Genomic DNA, 19,186 nt, shown 5'->3' on the forward strand with positions numbered 1-19,186 from the left:
AGTTGGGGTATAGTGAGGGACTGGATGTATAGGATTGGTAGAGTTTGGTTATAGTGGAGGACTGGATGTATAGGATTGGTAGAGTTTTGTTATAGTATAGGATTGGTAGAGTTTGGTTATAGTGGAGGACTGGATGTATGGGATTGGTAGAGTTTGGTTATAGTGGAGGACTGGATGTATAGGATTGGTAGAGTTTGGGTATAGTGGAGGACTGGATGTAAAGGATTGGTAGTTTGGTTGTAGTGGAGGACTGGATGTATAGGATTGGTAGAGTTTGGTTGTAGTGGAGGACTGGATGTTTAGAATTGGTAGTTTGATTGTAGTGGAGATTTAGGATTATCATATTTTGGTTAATGCGGAAGTCTGGATGTATAGGATTAGTAGAGTTTTTCCATGGCAGAGGACTGGATGTATAGGAGTAGTAGAGTTTGGTTATTGCGAAGACTGGATGTATAGGATTAGTAGAGTTTTTCCATGGCAGAGGACTGGATGTATAGGAGTAGTAGAGTTTGGTTATTGCAGAAGACTGGATGTATAGGACTAGTAGCGTTTATCCATGGTGGAGTACTAGATGTATAGGGATATTAGATACTGAGGAAAATTTTCTAAAGTAGTTCAGAATGTTTACCCAAAAAGTGAAGATTTACTTTATTTATCCAATCACATAAAAAGCAAATTCTTGTTTATTTATTTCATCTGCACATGACTGGATAATTAAAGCGACTCTTCACTCTCTTTTTTTTTTTATGTGAAAATTCTTAACTTCTTAAGCCCCGTACACACGTACCGATGGTCGGCATACAAATGTTCCTCTTTTCTCCCCGGGATGTCGGTGTCTGTTGAAAAGTGCAAAGACAGCACAAGAATTTTGTCTGCAGACTTCAGCTGACTGCAGAAGTGATGTCATGTAATGGTTAACTTTCCCTGTGTTTTTAATTTTCTGAGCATGCCCAGTCTTGCAAATCTGCGGTCTGTCGGCCGAATTGTGTACTGACAGGCGAACAATCGTCCGTTCTGGTGTCGGCATACAAAAATTTTCATGTTTGCAAGAAAGACTTTTGTCCGCGGATTGTGCGCAGACATCTGTCGGAGGCACCATACTAACACGCGTACAATCGGCAGATCCTTCGTCCACCGACGTTTGTATGCCGACGATCGGTACGTGTGTACGGGCCTTTAGTCCCAACTTGTTAGCGTCAATATCTGGATTGGATTTAGTGCATGTATTGGGACAGCAAGGGATGACTAGGAAAGGTACAGTGGCGAAATGAATATGGGATATCTATGTCAAAATGGAATACAGAAAGTATAGAGATAGAAGAGGATGTTTGGTAAGGACATAGCGGAGTCCTGTATAGGAATTGCAGAGTTTGTCTTATTTTGGTATAGTTGAGGACTATATGTATAATAATAGCAGAGGATGTTGGTTATGGAATGGTGGAAGACTGGATCTAATGAGATAGGTGAGGATGTCTGAGGATGCTACTGAGGACAACTGGATGTGTGAGTATGGTATGGTGGAAGACTTATTCCAGTGGGATAGGTGAGAATTTATGATTGAGGTACTGAGGAGGACTGGATGTATCAGAATGGCAGAAGATGCATGGTTATACTATGGTGAAGGATTGGATATAATGGGATAGATGAGGATTCTAAGTATGATACTGAGGAGGACTAGATTTAGAAGAATAGCGGAAAATGCATGGTTCTGGTATGGTGGAGAACTGGATCCAATGGGATAGGTAAGAATGTCTGAGCAAGGTAGAGAGGATGACTAGATGTATAGGAATAGCAGAAGATATGTGATTATAGTGTGGTGGAGTACTGGATCTAATTGGATAGGTGAGAACGTATGAGTACAGGCAGTGCCCAGGTTACAAACAAGATAGGTTCTGTAGGTTTCTTCTTACGGTAAGTTGAATTTGCATGTAAAGGCCGGTACACACGATAACCGTATCGGAAGAAAAATTTGGGCTGACTGTCTGATCGTTAGTATAGTGCTTTCAACAGCCGATTCTGACTTTTTGGATGACAAAATCGAAAGGTACAGACTAGAACGTTTTTTGTTTTGTTTTTTTTATTTAAAAAAAAAGAGAAAACACAAATACAAAATAAAAAAGGTACATTAAGAGCCTGTTCACATTAGGTCACTCTGACTTAGGGGGTGACCTGTGAAGTTGCGTGCAGCGCGTCTTGCACGGACTTCACATAATGGAAGTCAATGCAAGTCGCCTCCAGGTCGCCCTGAAGTAGTACAGGACCCTTTTTCTAAGTCGGAGCGACTTGTGTCGCTCCTATTAGAACCGGTCCTGTACCACTCAATGACCGCGACCATGCACGACTTGCGACAAGTCGTATTAGTGTGAACCGGAACTTAGGCACGAAGGTCAATTTAGTACAGTAGATATAAAAGGTATCCCAAATTAGGCATCTTATATCATCAGTATATCATAATAGGCTTCATCCAGAGATGGAAGTATAACAATATCAGGAATGGTCACCTAACCAGATTGATGAGGATAAACAGCAGAGCTAACTGTAGGAAGGGGGGGTGGGGGGGGGTTGTGTTGGAGAGGTCAGGGAGTATCAGGAATTAGGCTTTAGCCCAGGCACCCCAGAACTTATCAAACTTCTTGGAGCATTTTCAGCTTCAGAAGATTTCACTTTCACTTCCTGTGACAATTGGATTTTGAATATTTTGGGTTGTTGTGGATACCAGGATTGGTGATAAAGCTTCAGCGGAGACACATTTTTACCATGATAACTCTTACAGAAGTGATTTTCCCTTCCTAGGGGTAGATTTCCTCTCCCCTCTTGTTGTCTCCTTCTGTTTGTTTTGTGAGTCGTATGTAAGTTGGATGTTTGTGCCTCGGGGACTACCTGTATGGTACTGGGGATGATTGGATGTATAGGGATAGTAGATAATGTGTGTGGGTATGGTATGGAAGAGGAGGACTGGTTGAAGCGGGATAGGTTGGAATGTCATTGTGTGTTAAGGCTCGTACACACTTGACAAAAATCGGACGAAATATCCTCCTATTTTTCTCTCTCATGCTCATCGGTCATAACCGTTTTTAGTTGACAGTGCATAATGTTTACAAATTTTTTGTCCGATTTTTTTTTTATTTTTTTTTTTTTTGGACATTTGTTCCTAGACTTCCGGGTCGTCAGCAACTTCAGATCATGCGCGGTCTTTCGTATCCGATTTTTCGCGGACGTACTGCTTACACATTAAGCGAAAATTGGTCGGCATCGGCTGCTGAAAGTTGTGTACACACCAGCCGAATATCGTACGATTTTACCTCGGACGGGAATTTTCGGCAGATTTTCTACTAGTGTGTACCCCACTTTACAGAGGAGAAATTGATGTATAGGAATAGCAGACAATGTGTGGTTATGGTATGATGGAGGACTGGATGCAGTGGGAAAGACGGGAATGTTGGAGTATGGTACAGAGGAGAAATGGATGTATTGGAATAGCAGACAATGTGTGGTTATGGTATGATGGAGAACTGGATGCAGTGGGAAAGACGGGAATGTTGGAGTATGGTACAGAGGAGAAATGGATGTATTGGAATAGCAGACAATGTGTGGTTATGGTATGATGGAGAACTGGATGCAGTGGGAAAGACGGGATTGTTGGAGTATGGTACAGAGGAGAAATGGATGTATAGGAATAGCAGACATTGTGTGGGTATGGTATGATGGAGAACTGGATGCAGTGGGAAAGACGGGAATGTTGGAGTATGGTACAGAGGAGAAATGGATGTATAGGAATAGCAGACATTGTGTGGGTATGGAGGACTGGATGTAGTGGTATAGGTCAGAATGTCAGAGTATGGTACGGAGGGGAAATGGATGTAGATGAATAGCAGAGGGTGGGTTTTTTATGGTAAAGTGGAGTACTTAATTTATTAGGATCGCAGCGGATGTCTGAATAGCGAATATTGTTCAGGAAAGGAGAAAGTTTTGTTATCATGGAGTGAAAAAATGGATGTAAAGGAAGATTGACATTTTATGTGTAGCTGACATGTATATACTGTATTTATGATATGGTTTGTATATGGATTACAAATAAAACATAAGCGTGGTGGATTAAACAGTTTGATAGACACTGTAGTTCATATTCGCCTCAGTTCAGTAGTAAGTAACGTCTATGATGCCTTACTTTGACGGAGTAATAAGATTTGTTGGAAAATGAAAACCGCTGGTTGACTTAATATTTGTTATTTCCTCATACATTTCTAAAGGAGACCAAATCCTTCTCCATGTTTAAAAGGAATCCAACCTAAAATCTTTCTGCTCGTCAGGTGGTCTGTACTGGAGGAGCATGGAGCTCTGATGTCATAGCTAATTCGCCATTCCATTACTTTGCCTTTGCATTTTCTTGTTGTCCTAAGAACCTGTGGGGTAAAAGATATCCCAAAACCAGTGCCTCAGCATAAGTCCCATGACTGGTGGCAGGGAGGCGGGCTGTGGTTTAAGCTGCTTGTCCTAGTTGTGTTTAGTTTTCATGGTTGTTTTGCTCCTCATCTCCTCATTCTTGACGTTATAGTTGTGGTGTAACGTGAGAAAAGCATACCTCGTGAAAATTCTATACCCACGTCAATTCCTGTCAGAAACGTAATGGAACAGCTGAGCAGTGTAGCAGTGCACATGCTCACAGCTCCGGATACGTCATCGAACAACTGAGGAGCTTAGCATTGCGCATACTCACAGCTCCGGATATGTCATCGAACAGTTGAGGAGCTTAGCATTATACATGCTCGGAGGGTAGGGAATTTTCACGGTAGTGTGATGTAACGTTACACCGCCTCAGCTGTTGCAGCGGTTACATTAAAACAGCCCAGCTGCAACATGAGTCATCTCCGCTCCTACCCCTGTCACTTCCCTGATCTCGGCTAGTAAATGTAAAAGCGGCGGTGGGTGTATGAAATCTAAATCACGGAGATCTCGACTCCGTGATCCGCTTTTACATTTAGTAGCCAAGATCAGGGAAGTGACAGGGGTAGGAGCGGAGATGATTCATGTTGCAGCCGAGATGTTTTCATGTAACCTTTAATGTAACCGCCGCAACAGCTGATGCGGTGTAACGTTACAACACACTACCGTGAAAATTCCATACCCTCCGAGCATGCGTATTAGTAAGCTCCTCAGCTGTTCAATGACGTAGGTGCTGACGTAGGTGCACCGGAAGTGACGAGGGTATGGAATTTTTACGGGTATGGTTTTTTTCACGGAACACCGGCTCTCTGTTATAAACCACAACACAAAGATTTGTCTGAAGATCATTTCTCATTATCCAGAGCGAACTTCTCAGGAAATGAGGAGCATGCAGTGCAAGTATGGGTTTAAATGCCTAGTTTTAGGTGTTTCAGTCAACTTTAGAAAACATCGGTGAGCAGGCTTTGTTAGCTGTATGTGTTTTTCAGAAATGCCAAAATATAATATTGTTGGCCAAATAGCATGTCCATATGTCCATTTCAACCACTTTTATATGATCAAAAAGTGATTGCAAGACTGAAGGCAACCAAAAACGAATGAATGAATTTGATTGACTGACAAACTTCGATTAAAGTATAACTAAAGGCAAAACTTTTTTTTTTTTTTAGTTTTGGATAGAGTGGAGAGGGATTAGAATACCTGGCTTTTTTATCTGTCTGTGCCCCAGTCAGGGAGATTGGAACTCTCTATTTGTCATGTTTCCATTATCATTGAAAGTGAAAGTAAAAGAAAATCCCAAATTTTGTTTTGTCCCTAGAAAAGTAATAGAGGAGAATTCTTCCAATGGGGACACCAGTTCTGTTGGCCTGGTGGTCCCCAAGGAATTTACTAAATTTGCAGGGATTTCCTCTCATTTCCTGTTTGGTTATCTGACAGGAAGTGAAGGGCAATCTTCACAATGGGACACAGATGGGGGGAAAAAAAAATCAGAGAGGGGTTATAACCATCCCTTGCCCTATCCAAAATGGAAAAAAAAAACGTTTTGCCTATAGTTCTACTTTAAAGTGAAAGCAAACCCTCCTATTGTTTTCAGCCAAGGAAGCTGCCATCTTGGCTTCTGTTTAATCTTCATCCTCCATGATGCTGCACATGTAATCAGGTATAACACCAGCCACTGGAAGATTTGACAGTTTGGTTGAGAGCACAACCAATGTGACAGTTTGCAATCCCTGCATGCCGGGAATAAAACTGTTAAATCGAGGGGTTTACTTCCGCTTCAAGGTCCCTTTTACATGGGGCGGATCCGCTTGGATGGACTCTGCTTGCTCATCGGGGATCGCTTCATTGACCCCCATTGAGCAGGTGGATGACTGGTCTGTCTCCACTAACAGTGCAGAGATGGACCTGTCAAAGTCCTGCGCTCCTCTATGGGAAGATCGGATGAAAACAGACAGCCTGTTCATTTTCATCCGATCTGCCCTGCTGGACACCCAGACGACGTCTTTTGATGACGAAACGCGTCGGCGGCACCAGACGCAACATCCACATGCCCCCATCCGTTCCGGAGATCTGAAGAAGGGCTTGGCCCGAAACATGTCATCCCCTCCATCTGTGGCTTTCCATATCAGCTCCGCCAGTTGACTATCCAGTTGCACAGCACAGCCGCCGGTGAGCTGCCTCCACACCCCTCCGGCGGCCGTAGAGCTACATCCGTGCAGCAGCCCTTGGTGCGCATGTCCCCGCCAGGCGCCCGGTGACGTCATCATCCGGCGCCACGGTAGTAGGGTCCGAGGAGCAGCGGCCGCTGCCGCCTCGGGTGTGCACCGTTACCGGAGCTGTCTGTGGGGGTTGAGTACTTTCCTCCCCCCCCCCCCTCCTAGCCTCCTCTTTACATCCCAGGCATCGCCCAGCTCGGAGGTACATCGGCTGAGAAGCTTCCCGGCTTGATCGAGGCTGTCACTCCACCCACAAGCGCCACACCATCCAGGCTTCACAGGTGGTAAGACGTTGCTTCCCCGCTCCTGGGTCCTCCTTGCTTTTGAGGTATCTTTTCCGGTTTTACACCTGTCTGCTGCGTGCTGCACCCTGGACACACCACTGGCTCTTTCTGTCAAGGAGCTTATTTTAACTGATTTTAATAAACAAGTCTAATGATTCAAGATTCCGAGCAGCATCTAATTTATCTTTGTGCCATTTTGTCCGGGAGCGCCAATATACCCGTTTTTTGTTGCTACTTTCTCTTCTCATTTGGGATCTGGGTCAGGGTAGGCTGCAGCCCGGACATGTAATTCATGGTGGACCCCTTTGGGCATTGTCCGACCTCACTGCTCCATCCCCGCCTTCTGATTACCGGCACCACAGCGCCAGGATTTTTTGTATATCCCCATCCGTTCCGGCCTACTTCTTGTATACTGTTTGGGAACACTCGGGACGCCGCGGTCGCACCCAAAGTCCTTTTTTATCTATGTGCCTGCTTGTATCATCTTATTTGTAAGTAGAATTTTAAATAAACCTTTTTCAATACATTATGGGATTATGCTATGGTCTTCTGTCATATATCCTTTACATATGCTCGTACCTATTTAATGTGGACCTGCTGTGCAGATCTGGATCTTCCTTGGTGCTGATTCCCTCTGGAGACACTGGAGTCCATCTGTTGTCACTATATGCTTGCTGAGGCTATCTCATTCATTTGAGTGGCCATATTGCTCTGGTAAGCTGCTTCCCAATACCTTACACAGTGGTGTCCCCTACCCGCACTTCCCTGTGGTGTCACAAGAAGGATACACTGTATGATTTTTTATATCAGTTGTGTTTTGGATACTCACATTCTCATCTTTCACTGTTTGGGACTTTCACTTGCACATTTTTTTTTGGACTCATCACGTTATATTGCTGGTTATTTTTATGATGTTTTTTGTAGTATTAATTTATGTACATTGATTAGCGCTACACTATTGTTTATTTATGGCAAATGTATCCCCATCCCTCTGTTTTCAGCAGATCTTATCAGATCGGATGCCAGGCGAGTGTCAGCGACACGTGTCCGCTGACATCCACCCCATCTCCATAGGAGTCAATGGGTGGCCCGATCGGGTCCGCCCGAAAAATGGTTAGGTAGACTCTATGGGTGCGATCGTGTGAAAAGGCCCTAAGTTCGCAGATAGAAATTCATAGATTTAAAGTGTACGTAAACACGTAAATCGAATTGGGAAGGGTTGGACCTTTTTTCAAGCTTTTATAGCTGTCTGTGTCCCTGTTGGGGAGATTTACACTTATCCTTGTGGCCATTGTCACAGATACAGAAAGAGGAAATTCTAAAAGTTTAGAGTCAACCTTAGAGCAAGGGGTGAGGGTAAATCTTCCAATGAGGTTCATTTTCTTGTGACAACTCTTCAAGAGTTGGGGAGATTTCCTTTCACTTCCTGTTGCATAACAAGACAGGAGGTGAATGCTACCCTGCGGGGTGTTCTGCCGAGAACTCCAATCACGTCATTTCCAGTGACTGTACATCAGGAATAATTGGAAATTTGGACAACTTGGTTGCAGAACAGGCGGCAGTGTATACACTCCTGTACACGCTATAATGAGTGGAGATTGTTTGTCCGCCCACTAGTAACCAAAAACATGGCCGCCTCTAAGGCGTCGACAACTGGTGGGTGGACTAACAATGCCAACTCATTGTAGCATGTACTGGAGAGTTTCTGTTAAACCACCAAGTGGTCGAAATCTCCAATTACTCCTGGTATACAGTCACCGGAGGTAACATCGTTGAAGTTCTCGGCAAGTTGGAGTTTTTGGCAGAACAGGGGCACAGGCAGCAAATAATCTGAGGTTTAAACCCATTTCTACTAATAAGTTTTGACTTTACATACTGTTTTAAGAAGAATTGTGATCAAACACAGTCAGGAACCGTACTGAGCAATCAGAAAATGGTTGGATTTTCCACTGCATTTCATGGGGATTTCTGCAACTTTATTTCCCAGCAGTTACTAAAAATTGTGGATTATTTATAAGATTCTTTATATCAGTGAAAAATCAATTTGAAATCTAGATATATTACGGTAGATTGATATGTGCGAGTCTGAGAATGGCGTAGTGCAATGGCAATGATATTGTGGCTGTACTGGTTGTAATAAGTATCAGGGTGGATAAAAATAAATAATTATAAAAAAAACAAAGCGGATTTGTTTGATTTTTTTTTTTTTTTTTATCAAATATATTTTAATAAAATGCTTTTGGAATGACCATGTATCTACAGGTAGTATTCTATTTAAGATATGTTAATAATTTAGTTTATTCAGCAAGAAATGGAGCTTGGTTATGTAGCAGGAGGCTGTATATTCTGCAATATTTATATTTTTGGTAAACTCCACTTAGTCTCCGTTCACACTAGGTCGGATCCGACTTCGGGGCGACCTGTGAAGTCACGTGTAGCACGACTTCGGCGTGACTTGCACGGACTTCATAAAATAAATGTCTATGCAAGTCGCTCCAGGTCGCCCCGAAGTAGTACAGGACCCTTTTCTAAGTCGGAGCGACTTGTGTCGCTCCTATTAGAACGGGTCCTGTACTACACTATGGGACGCGACGGTGCGTGACTTGTCAGGCTGACCAAGTCGTACCAGTGTGAATGGAGACTCAATGAATCCAAGCTCTGCAAGCTAAGATAACAACTGCATTGATGCATTCACATTAACTACCAGCAAGAATAAGTCCTTACATTTAAAGAGCACCTGTCATTTCAGATCCATCATGACAGCGCCTGTTAGTGGGCATCCACTCATCAGCTGCCGCCACGTCCCTCACCTTGTTGTGTCACTGCCGCATCACCAGCCGTCCCATTAAAGTGAATGGGACTGTCGGTGAGTCAAAAGCGGGTCAGAGGAGGAGCCGCTGCGGGACAGAGATGACAGTTGCTCTTTAAAATTTATGATTTAAATCAAGCCTTTTTACTAGTGATTTTAATCGTGATTAAAATCAAATCCACCCTGTTAAGTATAACAGGGATATACTCCCCACAAATATTTTTTGGAATTCTGTATTGTTCTTCAAAGAAACCCATCTTAAGAAATTCACAAAGAATGCAATTGCTGACTACAGATATGTTAGGTGTTATAATATTAATCATGATGGCAGCAGCTGTGAAACAACAGTCCCCTTTGTTAAAGTACAACTAAAGGCTCCTGTAGAATATAAAGCCTGGTACACACTGCTGGGTTGAACGGAAAAAAAAAAAAAAACCTGACAGATCGACGTATCAGCACAAGCGATGTTGGTACAGCGATTTTTTTTTTCCCACTGTGCTATTGTATTCTGACCAGGACCAGTTTACACCAGAATGCCGTTTGGGAAAGGCGCGTTTCCTGCACTGTTAAAAATGGCATCCCAAATGCAGATCGCTAATGCAGTGTGTTTGCGGATACTACATCGCATAGTACTGCAGTACCGTATGATTTGGTGCAGCGTGTTTTTCAAAAGTAGTGCATGCACTACTTTTTGTGTGTTCTGGTGCAATTTGCAGCTCATTCAAATGAATAGGTACAGAGGAACCCACGTGCATCGCACAGGACCGCAGAATCGCTTTCCTGTGCAATTCTGGTTTGAAGCAGCTCTTTAGCTGCCAATCAGTGACAATGCTGACAGTTACAACCGCTGCAACATTTTTTCATCACACTTTTACAAGCAGGTACAGACCACACAAGAGGGGCAACTCTGCTCTGAATTGGGAAACAGTGCAGTATCATTGCCACATATCTCAAGAAGCTGCATTAGGCCCCTTTCGCACTTGTGCAACCTAACAGCGCTTTTGCCGCGATTTTGACTGGACCTTAAAACACATCGAAGTCGGACCAAAGTAGTACGGGGACTGTTTTGAAGTTGCACAGATATGAACGGTACTCATTGGAAATCATGGAGTCCGACTTGTCATGCGACTTTGCAGTCCCAAGTCACAGGACAAGACGCACAAGTGTGAAAGGGGCCTTAGGTAAACTGGCAGGATCAACCGGTATTTGTGAGACTTTGCAGGGAGGTTTGTGCTGATGCACCTACAGTGCATCCGGAAAGTATTCACAGCTCTTCACTTTTTCCACATTTTGTAATGTTACAGCCTTATTCTAAAATGCATTAAATTCATTATTTTCCTCAAAATTCTACAAACAATACCCCATAATGACAGCGTGAAAGAAGTTTGTATGAAATCTTTAGAAATTTATTTAAAAAAAAAAAAATTTAAAAATCCCATGTACATAAGTATTTACAGCCTCAGCTCAATAGTTGGTTGAAGCACCTTTGGCACCAATTACAGCCTCAAGTATTTTTGAGTATGATACTATAAGCTTGGCAAACCTATTTTTGCAGGACCTCCTAAGCTCCATCTGGTTGGATGGGGGGCGTTGGTGCACAGCCATTTTTTTGGATCTCCTATATCTTGGCTGCATGCTTAAGGTCGTTGTCCTGTTGGAAGATGAACCTTCACCCTAGTCTGAGGTCCAGAGCGCCCGGGAGCAGGTTTTCATCAAGGATGTCTCTGATCATCTTTCCCTCGATCCTTACTAGTCTCCCAGTTCCTGCCGCTGAAAAACATCCCCACAGCATGATGCTGCCGCTACCATGCTTAGCTGTGGGGATGGCATTGGCAAGGTGAGCGTTGCCTGGTTTCCTCCAGACATGGCACCATCTTTGTTTCGTCAGACCAGAAAATTTCGTTTTTAATGACCTAAGAGTCCTTCGAGTGCCTTTTGGCAAACTCCTGGTGGGCTGTCCTGTGCCTTTTACTGAGGAGTGGCTTCCGTTTGGCCACTCTACCATACAGGCCTGAGGCCCCGTTCACATTGCCGCGATCCAACTTCCCGGGGCGACCTCCGAGGTCGCGGTGCGAGCAGCGCGCCGCGACCTCGGAGCGGCTGGCACGGAATTCATAACATTGAAGTCTATGACGGTCGCTCCGGGTCGCCCCAAAGAAGCTCCGGACCCTTTTTCTAAGTCGGAGCGACTTGTGTCGCTCCTATTAGAACGGGTCCGCAGCTTCCCTATGGAAGGCGACCTACGGCGACCTGTGAGGCGACCAGGTCGCCTCACAGGTCGCCCCAGTGTGAACGGGGCTGATCGGTGGAGTGCTGCACAGATGGTTGTTCTTCTGGAAGGTTCTCCTGTCTCCACAGAGAAATGCTGGAGCTCTCTGAGTGGCCATCGGCTTCTTGGTCTCCTCCCTGACTAAGCCCCCCCCCCCCGATCGCTCAGATTGGCTGAGCGGGCCGCTCTAGGAAAAGTCCTGGTGGTTTCAAACTTATTCCATTTACAGATGAGGAAGGGCACTGTGCTCATTGGGACCTTAAATGCTGCAGACATTTTTCTGTGCCTCGATACAATCCTGTTTCAGAGGTCTACAGTGGCAGTAGCACCCTTCCATTGGTGCAACTTGTCTTTCAAGTAGCACCTGAAATCGCGCTGACCTGCTACTCTGAAACCTGATGTAGCAGGATTTCAAAGTAGTATCAATGTGAACCAGGGCTCAGTAAAGTTTTAAATAGTTGAATTAGACTAAGCTGATCCAGACAAACTATTGTCGTTACAAATAGATGTGTCCACTCTGTGCTCTGTAAAAAAAGAAAAAAAAAAACACGTGGCCTCAGCTACATACAGTATACGGCGCTGTATTATGGCAGTGAGATTGGAACCTGTCCTGCTCCTGGAACAGAATTGAGTCGAGCGGAGTGCTGCTCAGTCCTTCAGAGGAAGCTTTGTATTCTATCTGGCCGAATTGGAGATTGACAGAATCTGCCCGCCAGAGCAAACTTTGTATTTATTCACAGAATACAAAGCTCCCTGTGAATGGAACTTCATGAGATGTCTATGTGTCATTTCAAAAAAAGTTTGTTTAGAGAAAAGTGAACAGAACATTGTGCGGAGATTAGCGCATCAGTACTGTGCTTATCCGACTGCACCACAAACTAGACACTGCTTTGTAATGCATCAACTGGTGTAAGTATACCCTAAAAACTAGAGATTGAATTTAAATACTGTCTGGTACACATAACTCCCCAACCCCCCCCCCCCCCCCTACATAAAAGGGGAAAGCTAGGTATGATTTTTTTTTTGCAAGTAAAATGGTAAGCAGGTATTTTAAATATGTCCACTTGTCTACCAGAGCCTGTTTTTTTTTTTTTTTTGCATACATTAAAATGCATATTTTAGGTCTGAAGATTAGTTAAAACTGCTAAACAGTATGTACCGGTATTTTCATAAAGAAATGATCCCAGAGAATAAATTAGTGGCAGTTGCAATTGTTTGTCACATGATATTAGCACAAATGCTTATCAAACCCATATTTTCATTAAAAAATACAAAAATAGTTAATTTTCGTGCTAACACAATATTTTGCCCAGTTTTTTTGGTAAAATATAAAAGATGAGGCTGTGTTGGGAGGTGAACACTATGAGGTGGGTGGAAATAGGGCAGCTAGAGGTGGCTGGTGGTAGAGCACGCAGAGTATGGTGTCGCCAGAGTGGCCAGAGTTGTGTGTCGCCAGAGTGGCCAGAGTTGGATGTCGCCGGAGTGGCCAGAGTTGGATGTCGCCGGAGTGGCCAGAGTTGGATGTCGCCAGAGTGGCCAGAGTTGGATGTCGCCAGAGTGGCCAGAGTTGGATGTCGCCAGAGTGGCCAGAGTTGGATGTCGCCAGAGTGGCCAGAGTTGGGTGTCGCCAGAGTGGCCAGAGTTGGGTGTCGCCAGAGTGGCCAGAGTTGGGTGTCGCCAGAGTGGCCAGAGTTGGGTGTCGCCAGAGTGGCCAAAGGTTGGTTGTGGCAGAGTGGCCAAAGGTTGGTTGTGGCAGAGTGGCCAAAGGTTGGTTGTGGCAGAGTGCCCAAATGTGAGTGGTGATAGGGTACGAAGAGGTGGCTTATATCTGTGGATTCAGTTTTCACAGATAATGACCTCTGTTCATACATTTTTCATCAGATACTCTGTTTGACTTTCAAGGATAGTGAGATGTATACTTTAAGGATGTGTCTTTGGCCTGGTTTAATGATATCATCACCTTATCTTGAAGTAGTTCTGTGCTTGCTCATGGAGGAATAAGCAACTGGTTCATTTTAATACCTCCTTCTCCATCATATACAGACTTTTTCTTTGCTCCTCCAATACTTATTTCGGCTGCTGGAAGTGAGTAAAATCGTGTAAGCTCTGAGTTGTTCTAGTTGCAGTTTACACCAGTTATTAGACAACAGTACTGTGTTGTATATAAACAGTGCTTAGTGCAGTTCTGTTATGTGTTCAATGTGACCGGTTCCTTTTCTTGAGACTTCATAGAATCTCTATATTCAATCTTTTCTTGCCACCACATATGCTGTACTTGTACTGAAGTAATCGCGTCGCCATTTTAAACCTTTCCACCACTAGTCTGCCAGAAATGTATGTATTTGTCTCTCAACAATTATTTTATTCTTTTATTTGTTTTTTTAATACTATGATCTTTTTTTTTTTTTTTCATCAGCAGGCAGCCATGGACCGGATGAAGAAGATCAAAAGACAGCTTTCTATGACCCTTCGGGGTGGGCGAACAGCTGAAAAAAGCCCTGGAGACCATTCAGAACCCATCACTCTGGAGGACAATGGCAGCAGTGATAATGGTAAGTGATGCTGTCCACTGAAAACTGGAGGGTAGATTGGATCTAATGGGTGAGAGGGCACAGGTGAGTGCATACCGAGGTCGCTGGCGTCTCTAACTGCAGTAAGAGCAAGGCTGGAGAATCCCATAACTGGAGAGCTAATAAGTTTTAAGAAAAGAAGGCAGAATAAAAGTGTAAGCTAGCTGATTACAAGGTGACCTAAAAGGCTCTTGGATAGTTTCTGGCAGAACCCTGGTTGTGGACCACTGGAAACTTGGTAAGGACAAAGGAGACAGACTACTCCTAATCGAAGATCGTGAAATGAAAAGAAATGGCATTGACTAAAATGGCTGATGAACACAGATCCAGGTGGAAGGTTGGCATAGGTAAGGAAAACCTAAGAAATCCTTGTAAGGTTTCTAGGGGTTGTTTGAAGACCAGTTGGGGCTTTAGTGTAAGAGAGCTGCAAAAGATTGTTAAGCTGAGGAAACCTAAAAACTTTAAGGTGGAATTCAGTCCAAACGTTTTGTTGGTGTTTTGGGTGGACAGGAAAGATTAGAAAGTTGCATGGCTGTAAGAGTATATACATGAACTCTTTACATAATGGAGCACCCCAGGGCTTTAGAGCCCTACACATTATCTGACCATGTATTCAGGCACCCTAATGGTTCCTGTACAAGAGTCTAAACAAGTATCCAGTTATGGCGCTTTTCCACTGCATGGAAATGAACGGTTCGTCTCACTTTTGTGCTTTTCCACTGCTGGTACCGCATGGTACGGTGTAGGAACGGTTCGGTTTGGTACGGCGGCGCTCTTCCACCACATTGAACCGAACGGTATGGCTCGCTTAAACAGTACCACCTCAGTTGTGGTTCCAACAAGGCCGTACCGGTACCATATCCCACAATCCTTTGCATGCAGCCTTGACTGTTTGTCACTACTAGCCACTGATTGGTCAGAGAATCATTGTTATCCCACCCACTTACTTTAGTACTACTTGGTGGAAAGCAAACCATACCAAACCGTTCCAACACCGTACCATGCAGTGGAAAACCAAACAGGGCCAAGTAGAGTCGAGCCGGTACCTGCAGTGGAAAAGTGCCATTACTGTGTGCTGCACAAACCTCATAAAATACACCGAAAACAACCCTGACAGCAAAATTCTGTTTTGTGCCTCACACATCCCCCCTCATAGGCACTGCAGCTCTCAGTGGGAGGGGTTCAGCAACAGAGGTAGGGGACAGGTGTAGTGGAGCCAGGTGCTGATTGACACACTACATGCATAGAGCCAGAAAAAGTGTTGCCATCATCCCAATTACTAAATATGTGAGAAATTCCCCCAAACAATGGGACTCTTTAGAGCACTAGGATAAACTGTGTTAAAATATCCTCTTAATCTTTTTTGTAACAAATTCCTAAAAACAAGTCACATAAAAATATACATGGCTGCATTTGTACACAAAGTGCTTGTAACAAGCTCCAAATCAAGTGCATCTGGAAAGTATTCACAGCGCTTTACTTTTTCCACATTTTTGTTATGTTACAGCCTTATTCCAAAACAGATTAAATGTATTATTTCCCTCAAAATTCTACAGCATGATGCTACCGCCACCATGCTTCACTGTAGGGATGGCATTGACAAGGTGAGCGGTGCCTGGTTTCCTCCAGACATGACACTTGCAATTTAGTCCAAAGAGTTCAGTCTTTGTTTCATCAGACCAGAGAATTTTATTTCTCATGGTCTGAGAGTCCTTTAGGTGCCTTTTGGCAAACTCCAGGTTGGCTGTAACGTGCCTTTTGCTGAGGAGTGGCTTCCATCTGGCCACTCTAAATTGGTGGAGTGCTGCAGAGATGGTTGTTCTTCTGGAAGGTTCTCCTCTCTCCGCAGAGAAACACTGAAGCTCTGTCAGAATGACCATCTGGTTCTTGGTCACCTCCCGGACTAAGGCCCTTCTCCCCCGATCACTCAGTTTGGCCGGACGGCCCGCTCTAGGAAAAGTCCTGATGGATTCCAATCTTCTTACATTTATGGATGAGGGAGGCCACTGTGCTCATTGGGACCTTCGATGCTGCAGAAACTTTTCTGTGCCTCGATACAATCCTGTTTCGGGGGTCTACAGACAATTCTTTTGACTTCATGGCTTTATTTGTACTCTGACATGCACTGTTACTGTGGGACCTTATAAAGATAGGCATGTGCCTTTCCAAATCATGTCCAATCAACTGAATTTACCACAGGTGGACTCCAATCAAGTTCTAGAAACATCTCAAGGATGATCAGTGAAAACAGGATGTACCCAAGCTCAATTTGCTCGATTAAGTGTCTTTGCAAAGGTTGTGAATACTTGTGTACATGTGATTTTATTTTTTTCAATTTTTTTTTTTAAATAAATTTGCAAAGATTTCAAACAAACTTCTTTCATGTTGTCATTATGGGTTATTGTTTGTAGAATTTTTGAGGAAAATAATGAATTTAATTAATTTTGGAATAAGGCTGTCACAAAAAAATGTGGAAAAAGTGAAGCACTGAATATTTTCCGGATGCACTGTATAAATCATCATATTACACATCACAGCGCCCCATAACCCCACAAACAGAAACATTGTAATAGTGGTTTTATAGTGTGGGGATACTCAACGCGTTTCAGAAATTCTGTTTTCCTTCTTAAATAAGAACAAAGAAATGGTAAAAAGAAATGAAGGACATGTCTGCTCATCCATATGAACAGAGGTAGAAGCACCATTAAAACAGCCACTATTTTAGTCTCCAAAAGCCTGGGCCTCAGTAGGGCACAATGGGGCCAGCTAAGCGTGCATACCCATTATGGGTGCATCTTTGTTAAGGAGGTGCAGGCTAAAAAAGGGGATACAGCGATCCTCACCTCAAAGGGTAGCGCAAGCCAAATATTCCTCCATTATGGCATGCCGTCCTATCCTGCAGATGAAGCCAGTTTATTTTTTTGCTGTCTGTGCTCCCGTTAAAGAGATTCACCCTCTCTAGTTGTCCTGTTTTATCATAAAGTGAAAAGTGAAAGTAATGAAAATCCTAAATTTTGTGCTGTCCCTTGGAAAGAAATAGAGGGTAAATCTTCTAATGGGGGGACACTAGTTCTGTTGACCTGAGGGTCCCCAATGAATTCCCTTTTTACTTGCAGGGATTATGGGGCAGGAAGTGTAGTGAAATCTCTGCAATTGGACACAGATGGCAAAAATGAAATCTGACTGGAGTTATAACCCTCCCTTACTCTATCCAAAGCGGGAGGAAAAAAAGGTTTTGCCTATAGTTCTAATTTAAAGTGGTTGTAAACCTCAGTCATGGAATCTGAGCAGAGCACATACCGTAAATCTGTAGTGGGGGGAGGAGAGCTAAGCAGGAGCTTGTCTATTCACAACACAGTGTAAAGGGGGGGTGTGTTCCTTTCCTCCAATCAGCTCTCACACATTGAAACTGCTGCCTCTCCGCCCCCTCCTCTGTGCTCCTAACATTTCTCTGCCCTTTGGAAGGGGTTTAGGGAAGAGAAGGCTGCAGATAAACAAGTAAAACCAAGGAGGATTTTCATCTCTGTGTATCATCTGAGGCCAGTTACTTCACTGAGTATAGGAGAAGATTTACAACCACTTTAACCACTTCTGGCTTTCCCCACGCATATATACTGCAGCAGGGTGGCCCTTTAGTGCAAAATCACGTACCTATACGTCTTTTTTTTTTTTTTTTTTTTCTTCAGGTCTGGGGTGCCAGCGACCCACTACCGCTGTGATTGGACACAGAGGTAGCATATCAGTGGGTCCGTGGGACCCGATAGTTGCAGACACCCGGCGATCTTTTCCAAGAGAGGCAAGAGCGATGGTCTGTCAAAGGAGAAGATGGAGATCTTGTGTTTCCGCTAAGCAGGAACACGGATCTCTGTCTTCCCCCAAGTCAAAGCATCCCTCACACAGTTGGCAAGCACTCCAGGGAACACATTTAACCCTTTGATCGCCCCTGATGCTAACCCCTTCCCTGCCAGTGACAGTGCATTTTTTTTTAGCACTGATCACCATATTGGTGTCACTGGTCCCCAAAAAGTGTCAGATTTGTCCATCGCAATGTCGCAGTCCCCCTAAAAATCTCTGATCGTCGCCATTTCTAGTAAAAAAATAAATAAAAATTCAATAGATTTTATCCCATAGTTTGTCGACACTAAAACTTTTGCGCAAACCAATCAACATATGCTTATTGGGATTTTTTTTTACCAAAAACGTAGCAGAATACATATTGGCCTAAATTGATTTCTTTGTTACCTCTTTTATTGGGTATGTTTTATAGCATAAAGTAAAAAATAGTTGTTTTTTTTTTGTTTTTGTTTTTTTCAAAATTGTTGGTCTTTTTTATATCGCGTAAAAAATCGCAGAGGTGATCAAATACCAACAAAAGAAAGCTCTATCTGTGGGGGGAAAAAGGACATACATTGTATTTGGGTACAGTTTCGCACAACTGTGCAATTGTCAGTTAAAGTACCGCAGTGCCATATCACTAAAAATATCCTGGTCATTAAGGGGGTAAACCTTCTGGAGCTGAAGGGTTAAAGAGTCCCATTGTTTGGCAGAACATCTCTCACATATTATTGACACACTACGGGCCTTTTTTTTTCTTA

General features: G+C 43.6%; 1 protein-coding gene across 2 annotated transcripts in view; it reads left to right on the forward strand.

Moving 5' to 3' along the window:
- CDK16 (cyclin dependent kinase 16) overlaps positions 1-19,186 on the forward strand; it is a 74,487-nt gene that overhangs the window by 2,942 nt on the left and 52,359 nt on the right. For both annotated transcript variants that reach the window (XM_082262992.1, XM_082262991.1), the window contains exon 2: positions 14,438-14,573. In XM_082262992.1, the coding sequence (XP_082119118.1) occupies positions 14,447-14,573 (127 nt within the window). In that variant the 5' untranslated portion in view covers positions 14,438-14,446. The remainder of the gene's footprint in view (positions 1-14,437; positions 14,574-19,186) is intronic.

Source organism: Pelophylax lessonae (assembly GCF_965119305.1).
Source record: "Pelophylax lessonae genome assembly, chromosome: 7".
Taxonomy (NCBI): Eukaryota; Metazoa; Chordata; class Amphibia; order Anura; family Ranidae; genus Pelophylax; species Pelophylax lessonae.